The 23,251-nt window shown below is 31.9% G+C and overlaps 1 protein-coding gene and 2 pseudogenes across 1 annotated transcript; 2 read left to right on the forward strand and 1 right to left on the reverse strand.

Moving 5' to 3' along the window:
- The first annotated feature begins 224 nt into the window (after nt 1-224).
- Nucleotides 225-1,160, forward strand: LOC133312984 (uncharacterized). The gene is made up of 2 exons (XM_061514282.1): nt 225-869; nt 1,014-1,160. The coding sequence occupies exons 1-2, from the start codon at nt 225-227 to the stop codon at nt 1,158-1,160; spliced, it is 792 nt and encodes a 263-aa protein (XP_061370266.1).
- Nucleotides 1,161-1,695: 535 nt separating this feature from the next.
- LOC133312985 (uncharacterized) lies at nt 1,696-6,627 on the reverse strand (annotated as a pseudogene).
- Nucleotides 6,628-7,127: 500 nt separating this feature from the next.
- On the forward strand, nt 7,128-10,077 carry LOC133312987 (cation/H(+) antiporter 15-like; annotated as a pseudogene).
- The last annotated feature ends 13,174 nt before the right edge of the window (nt 10,078-23,251 follow it).

Below are 23,251 nucleotides of genomic sequence, written 5' to 3' on the forward strand. Positions count from 1 at the left end.
TCCTCTCACTCTTATATAAGTTTAGTTTCGTTTCGTTTCCCGGCAACTTTGCAAAACAGAACCACTCACACTCACGCATAATTACTTTGTAAAACCAAACCTTGTCTTTCCCTTGCTTTCCTTTGCGCTCTCAACACCACACTGGGCGCAGTGTGGTTTTTTCTTTCTATTCTTCCTTCTTGTTTTCACTGTCTGTTTTTCTTGCTCTCTTTTTCTTCCCGTAAATGGTATTGAGGGGTCTGGTTGAAGAGGTTCCGGCGCCGAAGTCCATGGCGACGAGTCACATGAGAAACCCTCTTCACAATTTCACGTTCCCTTCCCTTTTCCTGAATTGGGGAACCCAGAGGAGGAGCATCAATTGCACTAGCGCTGCTGACGGCGCGGGAGTTTCCGGGTCAAAGACTGAGGAATCAATGGCGGCACAGAAGAAGGAGTCGGAGCCTGAGAAGAACATCAATTGCACTAGCGCTGCTGACGGTGCGGGAGTTTCCGGGTCAAAGACTGAGGAATCAATGGCGACACAGAAGAAGGAGTCGAAGCCTGAGAAGAAGCTTGCGGTGTATGTGAGGCGTTCGAAACGGCGACGCTCCGGCGAGGATGAGGATGGCGTTGCAGCAGTGAGGCAGAAGCTCACGCTTGATCTCAAGAATCAGGCAGATAGGTTGAAAGAAGCGATTTTGGCTAACGAAGAAGAACCTGTCAAGCCGTGGAATTTGAGAAAAAAGCAAGCAGAGTGTAATTCTGATAAGGTGAAATTTCACGTGGAGTTATCCAAGAAGGAGGTTGAGGATGATTTCATGGAGATGTTGGGTTGTCGCCCACCTCGCAGACCCAACAAGAGGCCCAAAGTTGTGCAGAACAAATTAGATGTTGGTTGCTTATGCCCTTTTCATTATGTTTAATATTTTTGTGTTTGTTTTAGTCTTTTAGTGCTTTAGTTTTTTTTAGCACAGTAGTTTTTTTTTTTTTGTTAACACTCTGATTTTGATTTTTGATTTTTGATTTTTGTGCAGGACATTTTCCCCGGGTCGTGGTTGACAGAGATTACTGCTGATCGTTACAAGGTTGTTGAGAAGGTGCGTCCTTCCAAAAAAGGGAAGGGCAGTCCCTCTAAGAAAAGGAAGGGCAAGGATAAGAAAAGGAAGGGCAAGGATAAGTGATTCACATATTCTTTTTTTTTTGTAAATTGATTCACATATTCTTTGTCTCATAGCATGGAATAGAAACCCGGTTTATGTAGTTGCTTGTTCTCCTTTGTAGCGAGAGCTTTTGGTTGCTGAACTTTTAATATAACAGAATTTAATTTTTTTGTATTACTCACATGAACTGAACTTCAATTCAGTGTAAGATAATGTTTTTCACGAAGCCCATTCATGTCATTTCACTTTATTTTTGTTTGTTGAAAATCTTCTAAGACATGTATATTCATCAGATTATAACCTAACTAAGCATGATTTGGATTTAAATAGTGTGAAATGATATTGGTTACAAGGAAAAAATGAGTCAAATGAAAACCAATGCTAAAATATATTTCATTGAGGTCTGTCTCCAAAGGAAAATATTTTATCATTTTATTTCATTCATGAGTTTTGCCTTTCAACCATTGAAGATTAACAGGGTTAAAAGAACAAATTTTTTTTGAAGGAATAGAAAAAAATTAAAAAGGAAGAATATTGATAAATTTTCCATTGTCAATCATGCCATAACTGAGTCAGCTATCTCCTGCACAGTTCCATCATTATCCATAACTTTGTCCTGTCTCACAACTGGGGAAATCAGCATCCATACTGTTGAAAGCAAATAAAATATGAGTTGGAGAAATGGGTGAATTATCAAACTACTAGTTAGTACTAGTAACATGTTTTGATGTTTATATGTACATCTCAATTATAACAGTTGTTTTATTAATAAAAACAAGATCAGGGTCAAAGCCATTGAAATCTAGGAAAAAAATGTTTTTATGTATGCAATAATCATTCACTTACTGTAAATTGTTGCTGCAAACCACTCATTGATAACTTTAACCCATGTACTTGCCCAGCCAACATCAATGCTCCACCTAGGTTTGAAATGTGCATGATTTATACAAGAGAAGAGCATATAAGACATAAAAAATCATCATACTTAAAGCACTGAATCATCATGTCATTAATTAGGTTCCTTACTTTCTGGCTGAGTTATTCAGATCCCAACTGATGAATAACATTGCAAAGTACATTGCCCCTAAGGAGAATATCATATGAAAAAATCCATAATTGTAAGGAATATCATCTTCCTGTTCAACTTTGTTTCTGGAAAACTGGAAAAGACAAAAAAATTATTTCAATGAGTGGGGAATTGATAAACATCATTCTGTCACAATAAGGAAGTGGCTTAGATTAAATGATTCCAGTTTGGATATTGAAAAGTTGATGAAAGGAATATGATCTAATCCTTTTGGTTTTCTTATTGAATGAATTTCCCTAGATTTCTTAGTAACTTATAGAAATTTTTTCTTCAACTTTGCATTATGTTTGAGGTCTAATGTTGTCTTGTTATTAGATCAAAGAAAGGATCTTTATAACTCCCTAATGTCCAAAAGAACAGGATTTTGAAGCAATGAGAAAGTTTTCTGAATTTAATTGAGAAGACTCAGAAGAGTGATTCACCTGAAAGCATGTTGAATCAATGCCTGTGGAAAAGGCAGCCATCACAATAGCAAATATGGCAATAAGAAAGCCCTGTTAGGAGAACAGTATATAGCACAAAATCATAGGGTGACTAAAGCACTCATGCATGCAAAGAAACATCCATAGTTTGAGAATATGTATATTGTAATTCTATTTCATAAAATAACAAATAAAAAAATTCCAAAGACAGTGAAGAGTCAAAAAAATGCCTGCATAGTCCTAAATGAAAATCTAACAAGAGCATTGATTAGACTTGCAAGAAAACATATTGAACATTAAGTACCAACTACTGTAAAATGATCAGTTAAAATGTCTAAATCTAATTCTATTTCATTGTTTATCCTTGTAGGTAGTTCTATCCTTTAGAACACTGCATTTAAACATAGATTCAGCAAACAATTGAAGTATAGAAAGTCAAAGACAGAAATAAATTCTTAGACGCTCTTTGTTTTGCTGATTCTTACAAAGATGTAACCAATTATGTTGGGTTGGTATTGTGATGCTAAAAATGGAAAGACAGACATGGCTTGGTACCATATCTGTAGGTGCCTAAAGATCCTATCAAAGTGACTTTCCTCTATTCTTAATTATCAGGTATCCAAACAGAAATTTAACTTACTAGAGTTGCAGTTGCAGACACAAGTAGTAGAAACATGCATCCCAAATTACTTCACTTGAAAGGAAAAAAGACACATTCATGTTCTTGTTTCATTATATTAAATTCACATCATAAATTGAAGACAGAGACACCTGCTTAAACATTGTGGCCATTCTGCCAACACTTAAATAGAAAATCTACTACTTTTAACCTCGATAATTGCATATATTATAGAAGACCGTAGATTTTTGAACTCTAGGGAAGTTTAAAGGAAGTAAACAAAGGTTTTTCAAATTAAACATTAAGATATATTGAAAAACTTACAAGTATAGTAGTTATCCAACCACCATTTTCTTTCTCTTGGTTCTTTGTCTCACATCTTATGGTGGTAGGTTCACTGAAATTCCATCATGGAGATCCATAAATATACCATCTCTAGAAAAAATTCAAAATTTTCACATAAAATCTATGATTTGAAGTTGACACTGGATCAAGTTAGCACATATAAAATCAAATATATTATAATGGAAATTGTAAATATAAATGTACCCTCCTCAGCAAAAACAAAGTAATAATTATGGCATGAGCCATAGCTAAGTGAATTGCATTGTATGTAAGAAAGGAATCTAATCTTCATGCAAAAAATTTTATGATTACTCATGTAGACAACATTTAAAAGTCAATCTGCTATAATTTCCAATTATTAAGCATCAAATTCAATACATGCTAATCATAGTGTAATGGCTACTTGAGTTACTATAAATAATCATCATGCATTAACCCAAATTGATACATCACATTTTCTCCAAAGAAGGAACTTCGTGAAAATAAAGATTATGCTATGGATGTAGTACATACAGAGATTTAGCATTTCAGGGGGGTAAAATTTAGTTCACCCTTTAATTACTATTTACATATAAAAAAGAAACAATTCATGTTACGAATAAAATTTCATCTTTCTGCTTGGTAGAGGCTAGAGTGGTTGTCAGTTCTTGGCAACAAATGACTTGACTGTGTTCTGTCTTTCACTTTTACTAAGAATTTTACAACTAAAATATTGAACTCACAAGTAACTAATGATGATCACAAGTTCATGAGGAATGTTAGCAATACTCTTTGAAATTCTCTTTTCAGCACTCTATTATCATGTCAACTTCTATGTTAGCCCTACTAAATAACCTGACCCCACTCTTTATTAGTGGGGCCTGCTTAGAATTTTAAAGAACAATAAAAAGATTATTGAAAAGATAATGTAAAAAAGTGTGTTGTTAGCATTTCTCAAAGAATCATAGGCCTAAAAAGATTAGTACAAATGATGCTTTGGTGGTTTTATCAGTCTCAGCCAGGTCAGTATTAGATAGAGATATAAAAACCAAATAAGTAAACATTCTTCTAGGTTATTAACATGAGAAGTTGATATCATAATCAATGCATGATAAAAATTCTATAATATTGATTAGAACTGATATAATGCCTAAAAGGAAACTTCAAAAAGAGCCAAGGAACCATTATAGAGATGTATGGGTTAGAATCCTGACCTTCTGATTGCACACCAACAAAGGAAAACAATGTAAGAAGCCATAATTCCTGAGGATAAAAGGCCTCTATTAACCTGTAATAATTAAGCATTTTAAGTGACAAAACATAGATTTTAATGGATTTCATGCAAATTAAAATATTAGGATAAATTCATGATAAAATAAAATGTACTTGTATGGCAAAAAAGAAACTTAGGGTAAAGTTTAAGAGATGAAAAGTGTGTTTTTTTCCCTTTAAGTAATCAAAATAGACCTTTGAATTTAAGGATATAGTCATCATAACAGCAAGCAGAATTGCTGTCCATGTGACGAAAAATATATTGAGAGAACATGAAGATCTTGAGGCATATGATGTGTACAAATAGACAATTCCGCATATAGAGGCAACATAAAACAACGTTGACATAAAAAGTCCAACTCAATAAGATGCTAATGTATCAAAATACAGACATTGCTATTAAAGCTAATGGCATAAAGAAATGGTGTTGATGTTAAATAATGTCAAACACACTATTATGGGTTATCTATGCTTTGAAGTTATATTCCATCAAGAAAGTAAACTGTTAGAGTGGCCTAGATTTTATGATTCATAAGCTTTAAATTACTCATTCTTAATTTAGGAGCATAGGTTGTTAAGTAATTTGGCCTAGATTTTATGATTTTTATTTATTTTTTGCCAAGTTAAGTAGGATAACAACACAGCATCTGAATGTCATAGTAAAATAACACACTTCATATCGGATTTGGTTGGTGTAGACATAGTAAGAAAAATCAGTATAATCAATTTTCAAGTACAATCTAACACTTTATATTATATAGTACGAAGAAGAGAGAAGTCTATTGAGAGTCATGGAAGAAGGGAGCAAGCTATAACATTTATGCAATTTTCTAAGGGAAAAAATAAAACCAGAAGGAAGGTAAGTGATAATAAAAAGATTGGAGGGGTAAGTGATTGTAGAGCAAACTACATGGAAGGTATTTGAACCTTATCCTACTTAAAATATATTTTCAATCAGCATTTTCGTACTTTAATACTTTCAAATAGTGACAGTGACTCTAACTAATTCTATTTCTACCACTCCATTATGGATCATCTCATCTCAGCCACCAAGGTATAATTTCATTTCCCCTTTACATTTATTCAGTGGGTATGAACCAATGACATAGTCCAATTCCAAGCTAAACAAGTTCTCCCTTTTTCTTTTGCAACATAAAGTTAATATTAAAATCCAAGTAGCATAGCCTAAATTCAAGTTTGTCTTTTCAGATTAATTTTATACTATTGAGTTTGCTTTTCTAATTTCTGTACAGTATATAGTCATACCATTTTCAGATAATTGACTAAGTTAAGTTCTTTATGAAATATATATTAGTAAAACAATTGATATGCAGCTGCCACATGGAAAAAATAATGTTGACCTTGGTGGATTACTTTCATGTCACATAAAAATCTTGAACCATCTAGTGCATGATCTTCTGAATTTTAAAAGCTAAGTTTTTACTAATCTACTTATTGATTACAAAAATAACCTTTACATGATATTGGTTCAGAAGTCAATTAGGTTTTCTTCATCCTCAGAACAAAGTATAAAAATTGACTCAAAGCTGATCTATGAATTATAGCAGCAATAATAATATGTACCTCTGCTTCCTTTCTTCATCTGGAGTCCAGAACTTATTCCACCAAGTTATAAAATGGATGACACTCACAAGTTGTAAAAGAAGAAAAATTCTGTATAAGCATGAACCACAATATATGCATGTAAGTAACAATCTGTAGGAAAGAATAATTAAGCAGATACCATACATTGATGGAGTCTCTCAACCCATGAAAAAAGAAAATACCATATGAAAGGGAAATTTTATACTTAAGTGATCAAGTTTTATCATTTCGTTTGCTCTTCTCATGCTCTTTCAAGTCCACACGAATTTCAAAAAGGAAAAGAACACCAAAAGAAAAGTTTTATAAGGATTTTCCTAATGTTTATTTGTCCTTATCTTTTATTGGACACTGGTGATCCAAGGATAGCTCTCTGAGATTGATTTTAGTTTGGTTCTCATAGATACTGAATTTTTAAAGCATATTTCTATACTTATGAGAGAAGTTACTTATAAAACATTATTACATAGCAAAATTGGTGCATAAGACTCTACGACTTGCAAGGGTTGATTGTACGCAGTTACCCTATATTTTTGCAAAGAGATTTTTTTGGTCACAAGGAGCAACCTTACCATTGTTCCAAGGCTCCAATCAAACTTGAATAAAGCCTGGAAATATTATCTATAGCTTTCATGTCCTAAGATTAATAATATGCTTTTCAAATGGTACTTGAACAAGCTAACCAAGTTGAGAGGAAATTTGAAATACTAATTTTACACTACATATGTAAGTACACAGTTCAAGACTTGATAGTTGATACCATGTGTAGAAATACTTGAAAGAAAAGGGTATTTGAAATATTATTGAATTGCGTAAATAATCTGTACAAAGGGGTTTCTATTTATAGAGAATGAAAACCCTAATATTTGACCTAATACTTGACCTAATGGGATTGGCCCAATACAACAAATAATAATAATAAAATAACCAATATTTACAACACTCCCCCTCAAGCTGAGGAATAGATATTTATCATTCCCAGCTTGCTAGTAAGTTCTTGAAATCTGTTTGGAGGAAGTCCCTTTGTTAATAGATCAGCCAATTGACGCCCAGTGGGAATGTATGGAGTGGTAATCAACCCGCTATCAAGTTTCTCTTTGATGAAATGGCGGTCGACCTCAATATGTTTAGTCCGATCATGTTGAACCGGATTATGAGTTATACAAATAGCGGACTTATTATCACATAGCAGCTTCATAGGTCCCTCACATTTTATTTTGAGATCATCAAGTACAATTTTTAGCCACAGTAACTCACAAATGCCTTGAGCCATAGCTCGAAATTCAGCTTCTGCACTTGATCTGGCAACTGGCAACCACATCTTGTTTCTTACTTCTCCATGTCACTAAGTTACCACAGAGAAACATGCAATAACCAGTGGTAGATCGACGGTCAGTCACGGATCCAGTATAAACATGCATATGGTTGGGTTTTGTTCACTTTATTGATTCCTTATTCACATAGTGGTGGAAAACCATTGCTCTCAGCACTTAGCACCTTAGTTTTCATTATTTTTTGCTTCTGTGTGGTGCGTCCTATCCTTACTCCTTTCATTGAACGCAAAACAGACTCTTATTCATGGGACAGGCCACAGTTGATGGGTGTGTTGATGGGAACTTTTGTTTGTGCATTTATCACAGATTTTCTTGGCACACACCACATTGTTGGGGCTTTTATTTATGGACTAATCTTACCTCATGGGAGGTTTGCTGAGTTGGTGATGGAAATGACAGATGATTTTGTTACTGGGGTTCTATGCCCTATCTACTTTGCTGGTTTTGGCTTAAAAATCAACTATTTAATGATTGTGACCCAGCCAAAATGGCATTTGATGTTGCTCATTATGCTGCTGTTATCCATCCCTAAAGTTCTAAGCTCCTTAATTACAACTTTCTTCTTTGGTATGTCTGCTCGAGATGGTACAGGCATTGGATTGCTTCTCAACACTAAGGGCATCATGGCATTGATCCTGCTAAGCGTTGCCTGGGACAGAAAAGTAAGTAATAATCAATGGTTACATTAATGGTTTTATACTTCTCTAACATATACAAATAAGGATAAGACTGCATATAAGTATTTTCTTGACCTCATCCTCATTAAGTTGAGGTTCAACGGGGAGTGATTTTTTTATTTCATACTCCTTTTTCAAGTTCATTAGCTCTTAGTTACAGCTAATTCAAATGTGTGTTTATTTTTTTTTAACAGATTTTGAACTTATATGATTTCACAATCATGATGCTTGGTATTATAATAATGACTGTGCTGGTATCTCCCTTGATCAATGCTATATATTTCAAAATTTCGATTTAAGCAATCACAGCTAAGAACTGTACAGAAGTTAAGGAGTGATGTAGTGCTTAGAGTTGTTGCTTGTGTCCACAATGCTTGCCAAGCCACCGCAATGACACATGTCCTTGAAACAGTAAATGCCACAAGAATTTCACCTTTACATGTATTTGCACTTCACCTTGTTGAACTCACTAGATATGGCACTGCTCTTCTTGTAGCCCAAATGGAACATTCAAATTCAAATGCACATGGTGGAGAACAAAAACTCTATGAATCACAAGCAGAGTTTGAGAGCATAACCAATACATTTGACGAATTTGTAGAAGGATACAATGCTGTTACATTTGAGACATCAAGTGTTGTGTCAACTTATGAAACTATCCATGAAGATATATACAATGTAGCAGAAGAGAAATTTGCAAGCTTAATTATCCTTCCTTTTCACAAGGAGCTAAACTCAGAAGGTGTACTAGAAACAACTAACACTGCACAAAGTGACATAAACAAAAGTGTTCTACAACAATCACCATGTTCTGTTGTGATCTTTGTCGACCGTGGACTTGGATCATTACTACAAACAAGTTTGAGGATTGTTGTGATCTTCATTGGAGGACCGGATGATCGCGAAGCCTTATCTATAGCAGGGAGAATGGCAGGGCATTCAGGAATTCAATTGGATGTGGTAAGAGTACTTTTGTTAGGTGAAGCTAAGGAAGAAGAAGAAGAAGAGAACACAATGAACAATGATGCAAATGAGTTATTATGTACAGTTAGGGATAATGGGGTACAGAAACAAATGGATGATGAGTATATATTTTCCTTCAGGCACAAGGCAATGAACAATAATGAGTCAATTGTTTATTCAGAGGAAGAAGTGCATACAGCAACAGGTGAAGAGATTCCTTTACTACTCAATGAGTTAGACAAAAATGACTATGATTTGTACATTGTTGGACAAAGTTGTGGTAGAAACTCTAGAGTTTTTTCCAAGTTGTTGGAATGGTGTGACAATCCTGAACTTGGGGTTATAGGGGATATTGTAGCTTCAACAAGCTTTGGTACACGTGCTTCATTGCTTGTTGTGCAGCAATATGATTCTGGTTCAAAGCGTAAAACTCAACATCAAAAGAAATGTCACCAAAAGAATGATGGTCCTGAGATGATGTTGTGAAACACAGATACAAAGATTAGATATTGCAGATTAAGGAATGTTTTCTATATTTTTAAGATAAATTTATATGTATATAATTCTCGTGATGTAGTTAAGTATTTGGATTCCCATCTTGTTTTTTGTACTCTATTTACTCTCAAAGGCACATAAACATAAAATGTTAGTCATACTATTTAAGATAGTGAGTTTTTGTTGAGAGTTTTTTGATTTGATTTTAAAATTGGTTCCTTGTTTGTGTAAATTAAATACATCATGTTGCGGTTTAGTGTGGTGTGAAGTGATTCCTTTGTTTGTTCACTTCTTCCAGTTCCGCCTTTACATGGTGTTAATTTTGTAAAAAAGTAAAAATAATCATTTTAATTGTTGATAATTGATCTATTAATGAACAATTAAATTTTTAATCGTAAAAAATTTATATATTATACAACACTTGATGTATTTTTTTTATACATTAGTGACACTGAAATTTAAACATATAATCTTATATAAATTATCCAAGTCCCTAATCACTCGACCACTTCTAATAGTTTGGGTTTTAAATATAATAAATTTGATGTTATTAATGCAGTGTTAGTTGTTTAGATACAACTATTTTTGATTGATTTTTTTTTTTCAAAACGTTTTTCTAGATATATAGATATTATTAATGGTCTTTTCAAGATACACGAAATTAAATGTGTATGTGCTTATTAATTTGATATAGAATATATTCATTTCATTACAAAATATGTATAGCCAAAAAATTAATATCATAGTCATTTATGGATAACACAAGAACAAATCTCTAAAGCAGAATAATATTATTCTTTGAGAAAAAAATAACAACAGAAGACTGGTATCTACTATATATATTTATGAATCAAAAAAAAAAATCTACTATATATATGTAAAATAAAAAAAGAAAAAGAAAAGCATAGTTATGCTATAGTGGAGCGAGGTTATTTAACCAAAATCACTTAATTTTACACTCTGGAGTCATTTTTCAAGTTAGAAATAGGAGTGGTAAACGAGCCACGGGCTTTCAAGGCCTTTGGCTCGGCTCGTAAAGGTCTGAGTTCGTTTAATAAAAGCTCGTGTTGGAACCAGACTTCGACTTGTATAAAAGCTCGTTTAATAAAAAGGCCTCAGGCTCTAATTCAGGAGCTCGGCCTTAGAGCCTCCCAGGCTAGCCTAGTATATAAATATTTATTTATATTTTTTATACTACTTGTAATAACTCTCTCATCAATTTATTTCACCCCATTTTATTGGTTTAACAGACTTTTTGAATGATTTTGTTCTATATTATGCTATTTGGATATATATTGAATTTATGTATATTTATGGAATTACTAGTGCTGTTCTATATTATCCTTCATCCTCCTTCACACAAACAAACTCACAAAAACTCATTCGTTCCACTGTGCACTGCTCGTTTGTATCAATTTTTTTTATTTTATTTTTATTTTTGTTGGCACTTTTTTTATAATGGGCTAAGATAATATAACCTGTTATCTACCTTCTCTCACTTTAATTTTATTTATTTATTGTAGACTTTGTAAATTATTGCTGCAAATTGGAAGCTAAGGTTTCTATCTGGAAATTGATTTTTTGTGGAATTCTGTTCTCTTATTTTTATTCTTTAACATGCTAACAGGCTAAGACAGGCTTCACACAGGCTTTTATTTTTTGTAAATAAACCAGGCCACAGGCCAATATTATATTCGTAACAGGTAACAAGCTAAGGCCAGTCGGACACGTTTAAATACAGGCTTGACCCGTTAAGATCAAAGCTCGGCTCGGCTCGGCCCGTAACACACACAAAAAATCTTTGATTCGCTTCAACCTCTTTCCTCTAATTCACATTGATTCATTCACGGAATTGGATTTTTTTTTTAAACAAAAAAAAGAAATTAGATCAGAAAAAAGACACCCACATGCAAAGTCATCGACCTCATTAAGAATTTATTTTAAGATTATAGGGTTTTTTTTGAAATGAATTCAGATAAGTTATCTATACTGAGCCTAAAACGATGTCGTTTTAAGGTGAAAATAAAGATATTTTTATAATTTAATTTATTCTATAGTTATAATAGTATTTATCATTTTAATTTTTTAATCTTTTAACCTTAAACGACATCGTTTTAAAAATGCATGTAGATAATTTATCAGTATTCACCGTAGAACATTAAAACCAAGAATATATTATTACCTACCAAATAGAGAAACGTGAACATTAAACTTGAATTTATTTTAAACTTAAAAAATAATGAATCCAATCCCGGTTTCTTATTATCTTACACATAAAATCTTGATTATTATGACATACCAGATTATGATAGGGTCATAAATGATTTACTTAAATCAATTAATAACTAATTTCTCAATTCAAATATGAGATAAAAGTACTATTTTTATTTTGGTCCCTTGGAAATATGGTCATTCCTAATTTGGTTCATTTATTAATTTTTGTATTAATTGAAATGTGCACCAATTCAATTATTTTCAAATTAAAATTGTCCTCAGATAAACACCATAAAAGACTAAATTAATCCAAATCTTATTTGGTAAGATTAAATTTAAAAATAATTATCATTTAAGATTTTGTGTAAAGATTAATAAATTTATCAAATCTTTATAATTTTGTTTTATTTTTTTAAAATTTCTCCACCAGTCTATTAATCAATTAATCCAATAAGTCAAGCATGACTATAAATACAACAAAATTCTCCCTACCAAGTCTTAAAGTAATATAAAAATATTTAACTAAATTATCTTTTCATTCTATTAAATATCAAAAGAAAAAGATAAAATTAAAAATAATAATTAATACTTTCTATTTAAAAAAATAATAAATAATATTTATAAACTTAAAGAGTGTAATGAAAACGTGCCACTAACAGCTTTCATGTAAATTTAATTCTTTCAAATTTAAATTTAAAATTGTAATAATGATTGACATAATCACTACGGGCGTGGAGACAAACAACACAGCTTCCGTAATCATTTTGGCGACACAAAATGTTCAGTATACGCTTTTACTACATCAATCAACGGTTAATAACAACCAAAACTCAGACTAATTTTTTTAATGCATATTTTTTTTTTTTTATAAACTATATGGGAATGCAATCTGTTCGAGTCAGAGATATCCAAATTATATTTGGCGGTACTTCTTTCAAAGAATTTTTTTTTTGCATAATGCATATTTTAAATATGATCTAACATATCATAAAATATCAATTATTATAAATTATCTTATCATTTTCTCCAAGGTAGTTAAATCAATGATGTCAATCAAAACACAAAAGAAAAAGTGTTCAACAAATTTAAAAGAATTAATCTTAACTTATTTACATGACAAAGATCCTTTGAATTGAGACATTAGATTATTAGTGTGATGAAAATTTCAAACGGAACGGGGAGGGACGGACTGAGTTTTTCAATCCATCTCAAAAGCAAGGCGGACTCATTTTTTGACCGGTTGATGGCGGGCATAGGCGGGACGAGGCGTGTCAGTGTAAAATAGGTTCGGGCTGACGAGCCAACCCACCCAGTCCGCCAAACGAAACGAGGCGGACCGAGTTTTTCAGTCCACTTTCAAAAGCGAGGTGGGATGAGCTGGCTAATTTTTTGGCACGGTGGGGCGGGGCGGAGCCGCCCACTTTGCCACCTCTACCTGAAATATATTACCATAATACGGGGTGCGAAATAAATCTCGTAAACTCAAAGTTTATGAAGAAGTCTCCATTCACGAGTTCACTTCGTTGGATACATAGTATAGCATACATCATACAAGCATAACTAAACTCAGACCACATATCTGTATATATCTCTGAGAACCTATGTCCCTGCAGAGCAACCAGAGCCAACCGTTAATATGAGTACTCATGGCTATATTTGATATGTTCATTGGCCAAGAACATATATACTCACTCACACACACACACACACACACACACACATATATATATATATATATATCTCAAATCACATCATATCATATTATCACCTATATGAATGCAACTACATTATTATCCAACTATCACAAACACAAACGTATAGATATACCACCAAGATCATGAAATCATGGAAGAACAAACAAATAGGAGGAATCTTTCTAAACCAAGAGCTTACCTCTTGTAGCTTCTATAGCATGTTTACTTGTAGTACAAGTAACTAGGTCAATTCCTTAGAACTCTGATTAGGAATCACAGTATCTCCTGATTCACACCCGTTATCCGAATATATATCAGATTTGACTTTCACACATCCAAATGTATCACAAGAATTATATCTTGTAACTTCCATATTTTTATTCTTAACAATTCATGCTCATACCACAAGTCAGACCTAAACCCTAATAATTAACATTAGGTTAAACTTATATTCAAATACCATCAATAGACTTTAACCATATAAACTTACTTGAAACTCACTTGAATTAAGTTCCTAGGCTTATTTATTAATTACCTTTAATTCCAACCATATTAACCCTATATGGAAAAAACCTACATAGGTTCTTAATACACAATTTCAAAGGTTTTCATTCATCATTAATTCCTTACTCCATTTAACATTTCATCATGCATCACAACATACACTCTAACTTAGACTTCAAAATCAATAATCAAATGTCCTTTCAAGTGTTAAATTATTTTTATAACTTCAAACACTTACTTTAATCATTCCATTACACTTTATTGTACACAAAATGCACTCAACATCATTCATACAAATTAAACACCATTGTTACCCTATTAAACCCATTATGGTCGAATGTATAGGTTAGGATTTTATAAACCTTCACACATTTAAACTTTAATCCAATGACCTTAAACACTTAGTTAATCATTGAATCCATGCTTCACATACTCATTTTATCAAACAACACATAAACCCTCATTTAACATGTCATGGCCGAATGGTATGATAAACAAAGACTTATACAATTCATTATATTTTCTTTATTTCAATCACCAATTGATCACATCACAACCTTAACTTCACTTAGACATCATGAAAAACACATGTACTTCACATTTGTTCAAGCTTGGCTGAATCATGCATCAAAGGTTAAGTCATCCATTTTTCATTTTCTTAATATATTCACTTGATTGAACTCAACATCATCAATCGAGCATTAAACATCATTAACACCATACGAAATCCTTATTTTACTAGTGATGGTCGAAGCACACACTTAGGGTTAGGTCATTTATCTTTCTTTTTTTCAAATCTCTTTGATGTTCTCTTTACATTAAATGATTAATCAATCAATTTTCAACATCCAAACCACTTCAAACAACATCACAAAAAATGAAAAACACAAAGAGCAGAGAGAGAAAAGGAGAACACAAATTATTTTAACGTGGGAAAACATTCTCCAATGAAGAAGTAAAAACCCACGGGACCTAGTGTAGATTAAACATCCACTATGAAAATAATGGATACAAAGAATCAAAATACACCAATATGGTGGTTAACACAACCTTTCCAACACTGGTGATAATCAAACTACCCTAGAGATGTTTCACTCAAACTTTCTCTAGGGATCTCTCAAATACAAAGCTTAAAGCTTTGCTCTCAAATCTCTCAAATTTCTCTCTCTCTAACCTAGCATCCACCCACAACTAATGAATATATAGAGGAGGTCAGATCTAGGGTTTAGGGTTTTTAGGAAACCCCTCAATGGGCTTGGGCTTAGCATTGAAGGAGGAAGCCCAACAAGAGGTTCTAGTAGGTAGAAGACTGTGTTTGGTGTTGATTCGGAAAGAACTAAGAGGTGTATGGATTTAAACGCTCGTATAGTACCATTGTTGCAAATTTGAAATGTGTTTGTGAAAGATAAAATATGTCAAATAAGGTGTCATTGCGTAGATCTCGAAAAGTTATGCGGAAACAAAAAAAACTACCTCATTCTGATATCTCAGTCAAAAGTTATGGTCTTATGAAGTTTTACGGTTAAACTATTAACTTTTTTAATATAAAAAAAAGTTAGGCGTGAAGAGTCACGCCTAAATTAGGCGTAAAGGTCTTGTGAGTCATACCTAACTTAGGCGTGAATAGTCATGCCCAATTTGGGCGTGAGTGAGTGCAGTATATTCGTAATTAGGTTCAAAACAGCAACTTATTGGTAATTATTTATTAAAAAAGCAATATTTTAATTTTTTTTGCCTAGTTATGGAATATTAGCTCCAATCCGGCAAAAAAAATTAAAATATTACTTTTTTAATAAATAATTATCAATAAGTTGCTATTTTGAACCTAATTACGAATATACTGCATTCATTCATGCCCAAATTAAACGTGACCATTCACATCTAAGTTGGCGTGACTCCCAAGTCCCAAGGCATTCACGCCTAATTTAGGCGTGACTCGTTCTGGTGTTGACACATGGCACAAAAAGTTAACAGTTTAATCGTTAAACTTCATAAGGCCATAACTTTTGACTCGGGTATCCGAATCAAATAATTCTTTTTTTGATTCCACATAACTTTTCGAGATCTACGCAATGACATCTTATATGATATATTTTATCTCTCACAAACACAATTCAAATTTGCAAGAATGATACTATAAAGATGGCACCAAAGTGGATTAGTCCATCTATAAATAAGGATACTTAATGTCATATTAAAATATATATACTTCTACCAAGTGTTTGAAAAAAAAAATGTACAAGGTTATTGAATCACAATACGTATCGTGTATCGTTTGGCCGATTTTTCATATCTGAATCATATTGAATCATAAGATACAGAAATATAATAAAAAATAATTTAAAAATATATAACTTTTTTTTGACTTTTATCGAACCGTATTGAAAGTTACATCCTTCTGATTTATGACTTTTTCCTTTAAAACCATTTAAATTATGTCTGCCTAAGAGAAAGAAAAAATAAATACATTTAAAAGAAAATAAAAAAGGAACTAATGTGTATAACAAAAGAAAACTAAATCTGAAATCCAATCGTGAACTCTAAAGTTTGAAAACGTCTCTAATACAAAACAATGGTGGAGTTTTTATAGTTTGATTTGTTTGAAGCTTATAACTTATGAATGGTTTTCAAAAACAAAATCCTTCTTCCCTAGAGATTTAGAATTTTTATTTAATTATTTCTTTTATTAATACAGATTTTTCAAATTAGTTTTTGAGTTTAAATCAAAAATAAAATCTTTATTTTGTTTTCCTTATTAATAATAATTTTTTAATTTTAATTTAATTTAAATCACAAACCAAATCTTTATTTATTTTTATATTAAAAATTAAAAAAATTGATTCTGTTAATTTAAATCATAAATCTAATCTTTATTTATTGTTTTATATTAAATCACAAACTCAAAACTTGGAGACTTCTGGGTTTAAACGCTCTTATAATATCATTATTGCAAATTTAAATTTTGTTTGTGAGAGATAGAATATGTCAAATGAGGTGTCATTGCGCAGATCTCGAAAAGTTTTGTTGAATAAAAAAAAATTACCTGCTTTGTATACCTGAGTCAAAAGTTATGGCTTTCCAAAGTTTTACGGTTTGTAAGTTGACTTTTTTGTGCCACGTGTCAACATTAGACGAGTCACGCCTAAATTAGACGTGAATGCCTTGGGAGTCACGCCTAACTTTGGCGCGCCTAATATGGGCGCGAATGAGTGCAATAGATCCGTAAATAGTTTCGAAACAGCTATATATTTATAATTATCTATTAAAATAGTAATTTTTAATTTTTTTTGCTACTCAAATATGCTACTCAAATCCTGGAAAATGTAAATAAATCTTTAAAAAAAACTCAATTTTTCAAGCACAAAAAAACAAATATATTTTTAAGAGTCGACTATAAAGCAAATGTGAATAAATCTAGATTCTCACATTTGCTTTATATCCGAGAATTTGGTAGAGGAAAAAAAAAATTATCCAGGAATATCAATTTTCAGAAATACGATTTTTACATTCAGTTTACGATAATATACGAAAATTAAAAATTTAGAAAAATTCAATTTCCCGGAAATCCTGAAAAATTTCTTGTACCAAACGCCCTAAAGAAAACCCAATGACTCAAGCACCAACAAATACGAATATTTTTTTAACTTAAAATTAAGAAACTTTTGTCTGTATTTTTTTTAGAAATTGATTATAAAGGTCTTAAACTAATAAAGCATTGATATACGAAAACCTGAATAATACACTTGGATTGTATTATACAGAATCATCTTTTAGTTTAGATCCTCTGCTCCTCGAGTGTTATCAAATTCGTTTGTAGATACCACGTTATTTTCTATTAATTGTAGTGGTATATATTTTTCGAGACATTACTTATTTTTCAACGAATTTAAAGTTTAAAATAGTATTGACTGAGAGAAATGTTTAAAAAGTTATTTTTAACTTTTTGAGAAGGCTTTAATGTTTTTAAAGTGAACGTAGATAAATTATTTACATCCGTTCTCAAAACGACGTTATTTTGAGTTGAAAAATTAAAAAATTATAATTAGAAAAATTATGATAATAAGGAAAAATTATGATAATATATTGATTCGTTTTGGGCTCAATGTAGATAATTTATTTATATTTACTACAGAAAAAACGAACCATTTTCAAAAAATATAAATTTTAAAAAGGATAAATTTAAACATAAAAGAAAAAGAATAAATTGACAATTTACTGTGCCAAAATGTCCTTGACTCACTAACTAAAATAACCGAATGATATTCAGGGATGAGGGGAATAAATTTTCTCATATTTGATTTAACATGATTTTTTTTTTGGTGTGGGATTTAACATGATTTTATTATATAAAAGGGAAAAATATTTCTCCAGTCGATTGGAGATAAAATTAACTCCAGTGAATCCAAAACAATAAATTAGAATTATAAAAATTATAATGATAAAAATTAATATAATCCTAAAATAAACTAGAATTATAAAAACACCTTGATTTTCGTGACAAAATAACGTCGTTTTGGACTTATCAGAAATAATTTATCTCCATTGACCAAGAAATCCTTTACCCTATATAAAAATTGTGTATCTAGTAATCTCTTAAAAAAGTTTAACAAATTTTGATAAGATTTACTTATTAAACGTTTATGAAGAGAGAAATAAATACAATTAAATATGAGATGATCTACTTCTTAATTATAATATTCATTTTTCAATAACTATTACAATAGTTTCAATATATTTTGAAAACTAATTTGACTATTAACTCTAAATAAAAAGCTATACAAATTAATATATTAAAATACTAACTATCTACTCTTTTAATATTCTTATATTTTTGTCCTGTCTTAATTATTTGAGCAAACTTTTTAGTTATCTCAAGCCTTATTACATTTATAAAAGGGTTCGTTTTTTCTGCAGTTACTGCAGATAAGTTATCTGCAGTAAGCCCAATACGACGTCATTTTGGACGGAAATCATAGTGTTTTTGTAATTTTAATTTATTTCAGGGTTATAATAGTCTTTATATTTATAATCTTTTAAGATTTCAATACCAAAACGACGTCGTTTTGGGAATAAATGCAGATAACTTATCTGCATTAACCGCAGAAATATTTTTCCCTTTATAAAAACACACAAAACTGCAAAATACAATATCCCTAGAGAGAGGAAATAAAAAGTGCACCATACGTAATAAGCTATAACAATATAACATATCTCCCCTTTTATTTAAGGGTTCGCTTTTTTACTGCAGATAATCTATCTGCAGTAAGCCCAATACGATGTTATTTTAGGGCAGAAATTATGGTATTTTTTAAATTTTAATTTATTTCAGGATTATTATAGTCTTTATAATTATAATTTTCTAATCTTTCAATCCCAAAACGACGTCGTTTTGGAAGTAAATGCAGATAACTTATTGCGTTAAGTGCAGAAACATTTTTCGATTTATTTAAATATAATCAGTCACACACATTTTAAATTTTAAAAATATCTCTATGTAAATATTCAATATTATTTTTCCTTTATCAGAATCTCTCTCCTATCTCTTAGAAATTCTCCTCTCATTAGGATTTGTTACTCCTCGTTAGGCAAAAAGAATTTAATTATTGTATTTTAATTAAATAATTACGTATTTATTGCATTTTCGGGAATAATTACGAATTTATTGCACACTGTCACGCCCAAAATGAGTGTCACATGTGACGCCCCAGTGAGGCGTCTCACCCTAGGGGAAGACGCCCCAATGCGACGTCTTTCATATGGTGTTGACACGTGTCATACTTTTTTCCAAAAAAAAAAAAAAAATTAATGATAAAACTTTTGAAAGCCATAACTTTTGACTCGGGTATCCAAATCAGGTAATTCTTTTTTTGATTCCATATAACTTTTCGAGATCTACGCAATGACATCTCATTTGATATATTTTATTTCTCACAAACACAGTTTAAAATTGCCTCCCATATATAGTGTTTGTAGCCTTTTCATAGTAGTCTTTTCATTTGCAAGGATTAGTGGATAAAAAATTGTGATTCGAATTGCATAAATGACAAAAAGGATTTTAAGAAAAAAGGGAATAAAACCGAAACACCAATTCTACGAAATAGTGTAGACTGAGAAAAAGGTTACTTTTTTAAACCCAGAGAGAGGGGATGGTAAATTCATAATAGAATTTTTACCGAACTAATCTAGTGTGTCAATGATTGACTCTTCTTATAAATAAAATGAATAGCTATAAGAAAATGAATAAGGCAAATATACAAATTACAAATAATAACGTCATGATTCAAATCTAAACTTAAATGCAAATAGTAACATCATCCTATAATTCAAATGCCGATATGATCCTAGTCAGATTCTAGTCATCCTATAATTCAAATGTAGATATGATTCTAGTTAAATCTTAGTCATTCTATAATTCAAATTGTGATTCGAATTGCATAAATGACAGTGTGCAATAAATTCGTAATTATTCCCGAAATTGCAATAAATGCGTAATTGTTTAATTAAAATGCATTAAATTAATTGTTTTGCCCTCCTTGTTAGGATACTATTTTATCTTATTAGTTTCTCTCCCTTAAATCAGGTATTAGGATTATCTTATCATCAACGTCCTTAACTTTGAATTGAAGTTTGTCATTGAATCTCATGTAAAAGTATAGGGGGGAGAAGATGGAAAAGATCCTAATTAAAAATGCAAATATTATTTTTCTACAAATTTGTGATACTATTAGAGATAAGTGATTCAATCAAGAGCAAACAAGATGAGACCCGTATCCGAATTTTACGCTTTGTAGATGCAATGCAACGATATTTTTTGTTAAAGATAATTAGAGCTTTTAAATAATAAAATATATTTTAATAAAGGAGAATAAGGAAACAAATAGGAGGAGAGAATATTGTTTTCAAAATCAAATCTTCCTTTATTTTGTATTTTCTAAAATAAATATTATCAAATAATTCTTTAAGATTCTAATTTTTTTTATGAATATTTTAGATTTTTCTTAAAAAATATATTTTAATAAAGGGGAATAAGGAAACAAATATGAGGAGAGAATATTGTTTTCAAAATCAAATCTTCCTTTATTTTGTATTTTCTAAAAGAAATATTATCAAATAATTCTTTAAGATTCTATTATTTTACAGTTTCGGGTTCAACCCATCACATTCACACGTGTAAAACGTTGTCTTTGCCTTCCTCTCACTCTTATATAAGTTTAGTTTCGTTTCGTTTCCCGGCAACTTTGCAAAACAGAACCACTCACACTCACGCATAATTACTTTGTAAAACCAAACCTTGTCTTTCCCTTGCTTTCCTTTGCGCTCTCAACACCACACTGGGCGCAGTGTGGTTTTTTCTTTCTATTCTTCCTTCTTGTTTTCACTGTCTGTTTTTCTTGCTCTCTTTTTCTTCCCGTAAATGGTATTGAGGGGTCTGGTTGAAGAGGTTCCGGCGCCGAAGTCCATGGCGACGAGTCACATGAGAAACCCTCTTCACAATTTCACGTTCCCTTCCCTTTTCCTGAATTGGGGAACCCAGAGGAGGAGCATCAATTGCACTAGCGCTGCTGACGGCGCGGGAGTTTCCGGGTCAAAGACTGAGGAATCAATGGCGGCACAGAAGAAGGAGTCGGAGCCTGAGAAGAACATCAATTGCACTAGCGCTGCTGACGGTGCGGGAGTTTCCGGGTCAAAGACTGAGGAATCAATGGCGACACAGAAGAAGGAGTCGAAGCCTGAGAAGAAGCTTGCGGTGTATGTGAGGCGTTCGAAACGGCGACGCTCCGGCGAGGATGAGGATGGCGTTGCAGCAGTGAGGCAGAAGCTCACGCTTGATCTCAAGAATCAGGCAGATAGGTTGAAAGAAGCGATTTTGGCTAACGAAGAAGAACCTGTCAAGCCGTGGAATTTGAGAAAAAAGCAAGCAGAGTGTAATTCTGATAAGGTGAAATTTCACGTGGAGTTATCCAAGAAGGAGGTTGAGGATGATTTCATGGAGATGTTGGGTTGTCGCCCACCTCGCAGACCCAACAAGAGGCCCAAAGTTGTGCAGAACAAATTAGATGTTGGTTGCTTATGCCCTTTTCATTATGTTTAATATTTTTGTGTTTGTTTTAGTCTTTTAGTGCTTTAGTTTTTTTTAGCACAGTATTTTTTTTTTGTTTTTGTTAACACTCTGATTTTGATTTTTGATTTTTGATTTTTGTGCAGGACATTTTCCCCGGGTCGTGGTTGACAGAGATTACTGCTGATCGTTACAAGGTTGTTGAGAAGGTGCGTCCTTCCAAAAAAGGGAAGGGCAGTCCCTCTAAGAAAAGGAAAGGCAGTCCCTCTAAGAAAAGGAAGGGCAAGGGCAAGGGCTGTCCCTCTAAGAAAAGGAAGGGCAAGGATAAGTGATTCACATATTCTTTTTTTTTTGTAAATTGATTCACATATTCTTTGTCTCATAGCATGGAATAGAAACCCGGTTTATGTAGTTGCTTGTTCTCCTTTGTAGCGAGAGCTTTTGGTTGCTGAACTTTTAATATAACAGAATTTAATTTTTTTGTATTACTCACATGAACTGAACTTCAATTCAGTGTAAGATAATGTTTTTCACGAAGCCCATTCATGTCATTTCACTTTATTTTTGTTTGTTGAAAATCTTCTAAGACATGTATATTCATCAGATTATAACCTAACTAAGCATGATTTGGATTTAAATAGTGTGAAATGATATTGGTTACAAGGAAAAAATGAGTCAAATGAAAACCAATGCTAAAATATATTTCATTGAGGTCTGTCTCCAAAGGAAAATATTTTATCATTTTATTTCATTCATGAGTTTTGCCTTTCAACCATTGAAGATTAACAGGGTTAAAAGAACAAATTTTTTTTGAAGGAATAGAAAAAAATTAAAAAGGAAGAATAT

Source organism: Gastrolobium bilobum, unplaced genomic scaffold, assembly GCF_033153095.1.
Source record: "Gastrolobium bilobum isolate Gb01-03AN ecotype WA unplaced genomic scaffold, APGP_CSIRO_Gbil_v1 utg236848, whole genome shotgun sequence".
Classification (NCBI taxonomy): Eukaryota; Viridiplantae; Streptophyta; class Magnoliopsida; order Fabales; family Fabaceae; genus Gastrolobium; species Gastrolobium bilobum.

Bases quoted from the DNA above. Each gene is read 5' to 3' on its own strand.
- LOC133312984 (XM_061514282.1), top strand. From the start codon at position 225: ATGGTATTGAGGGGTCTGGTTGAAGAGGTTCCGGCGCCGAAGTCCATG. The intron at 870-1,013 runs GTTGGTTGCTTA...ATTTTTGTGCAG, and splicing joins TTGTGCAGAACAAATTAGAT to GACATTTTCCCCGGGTCGTG.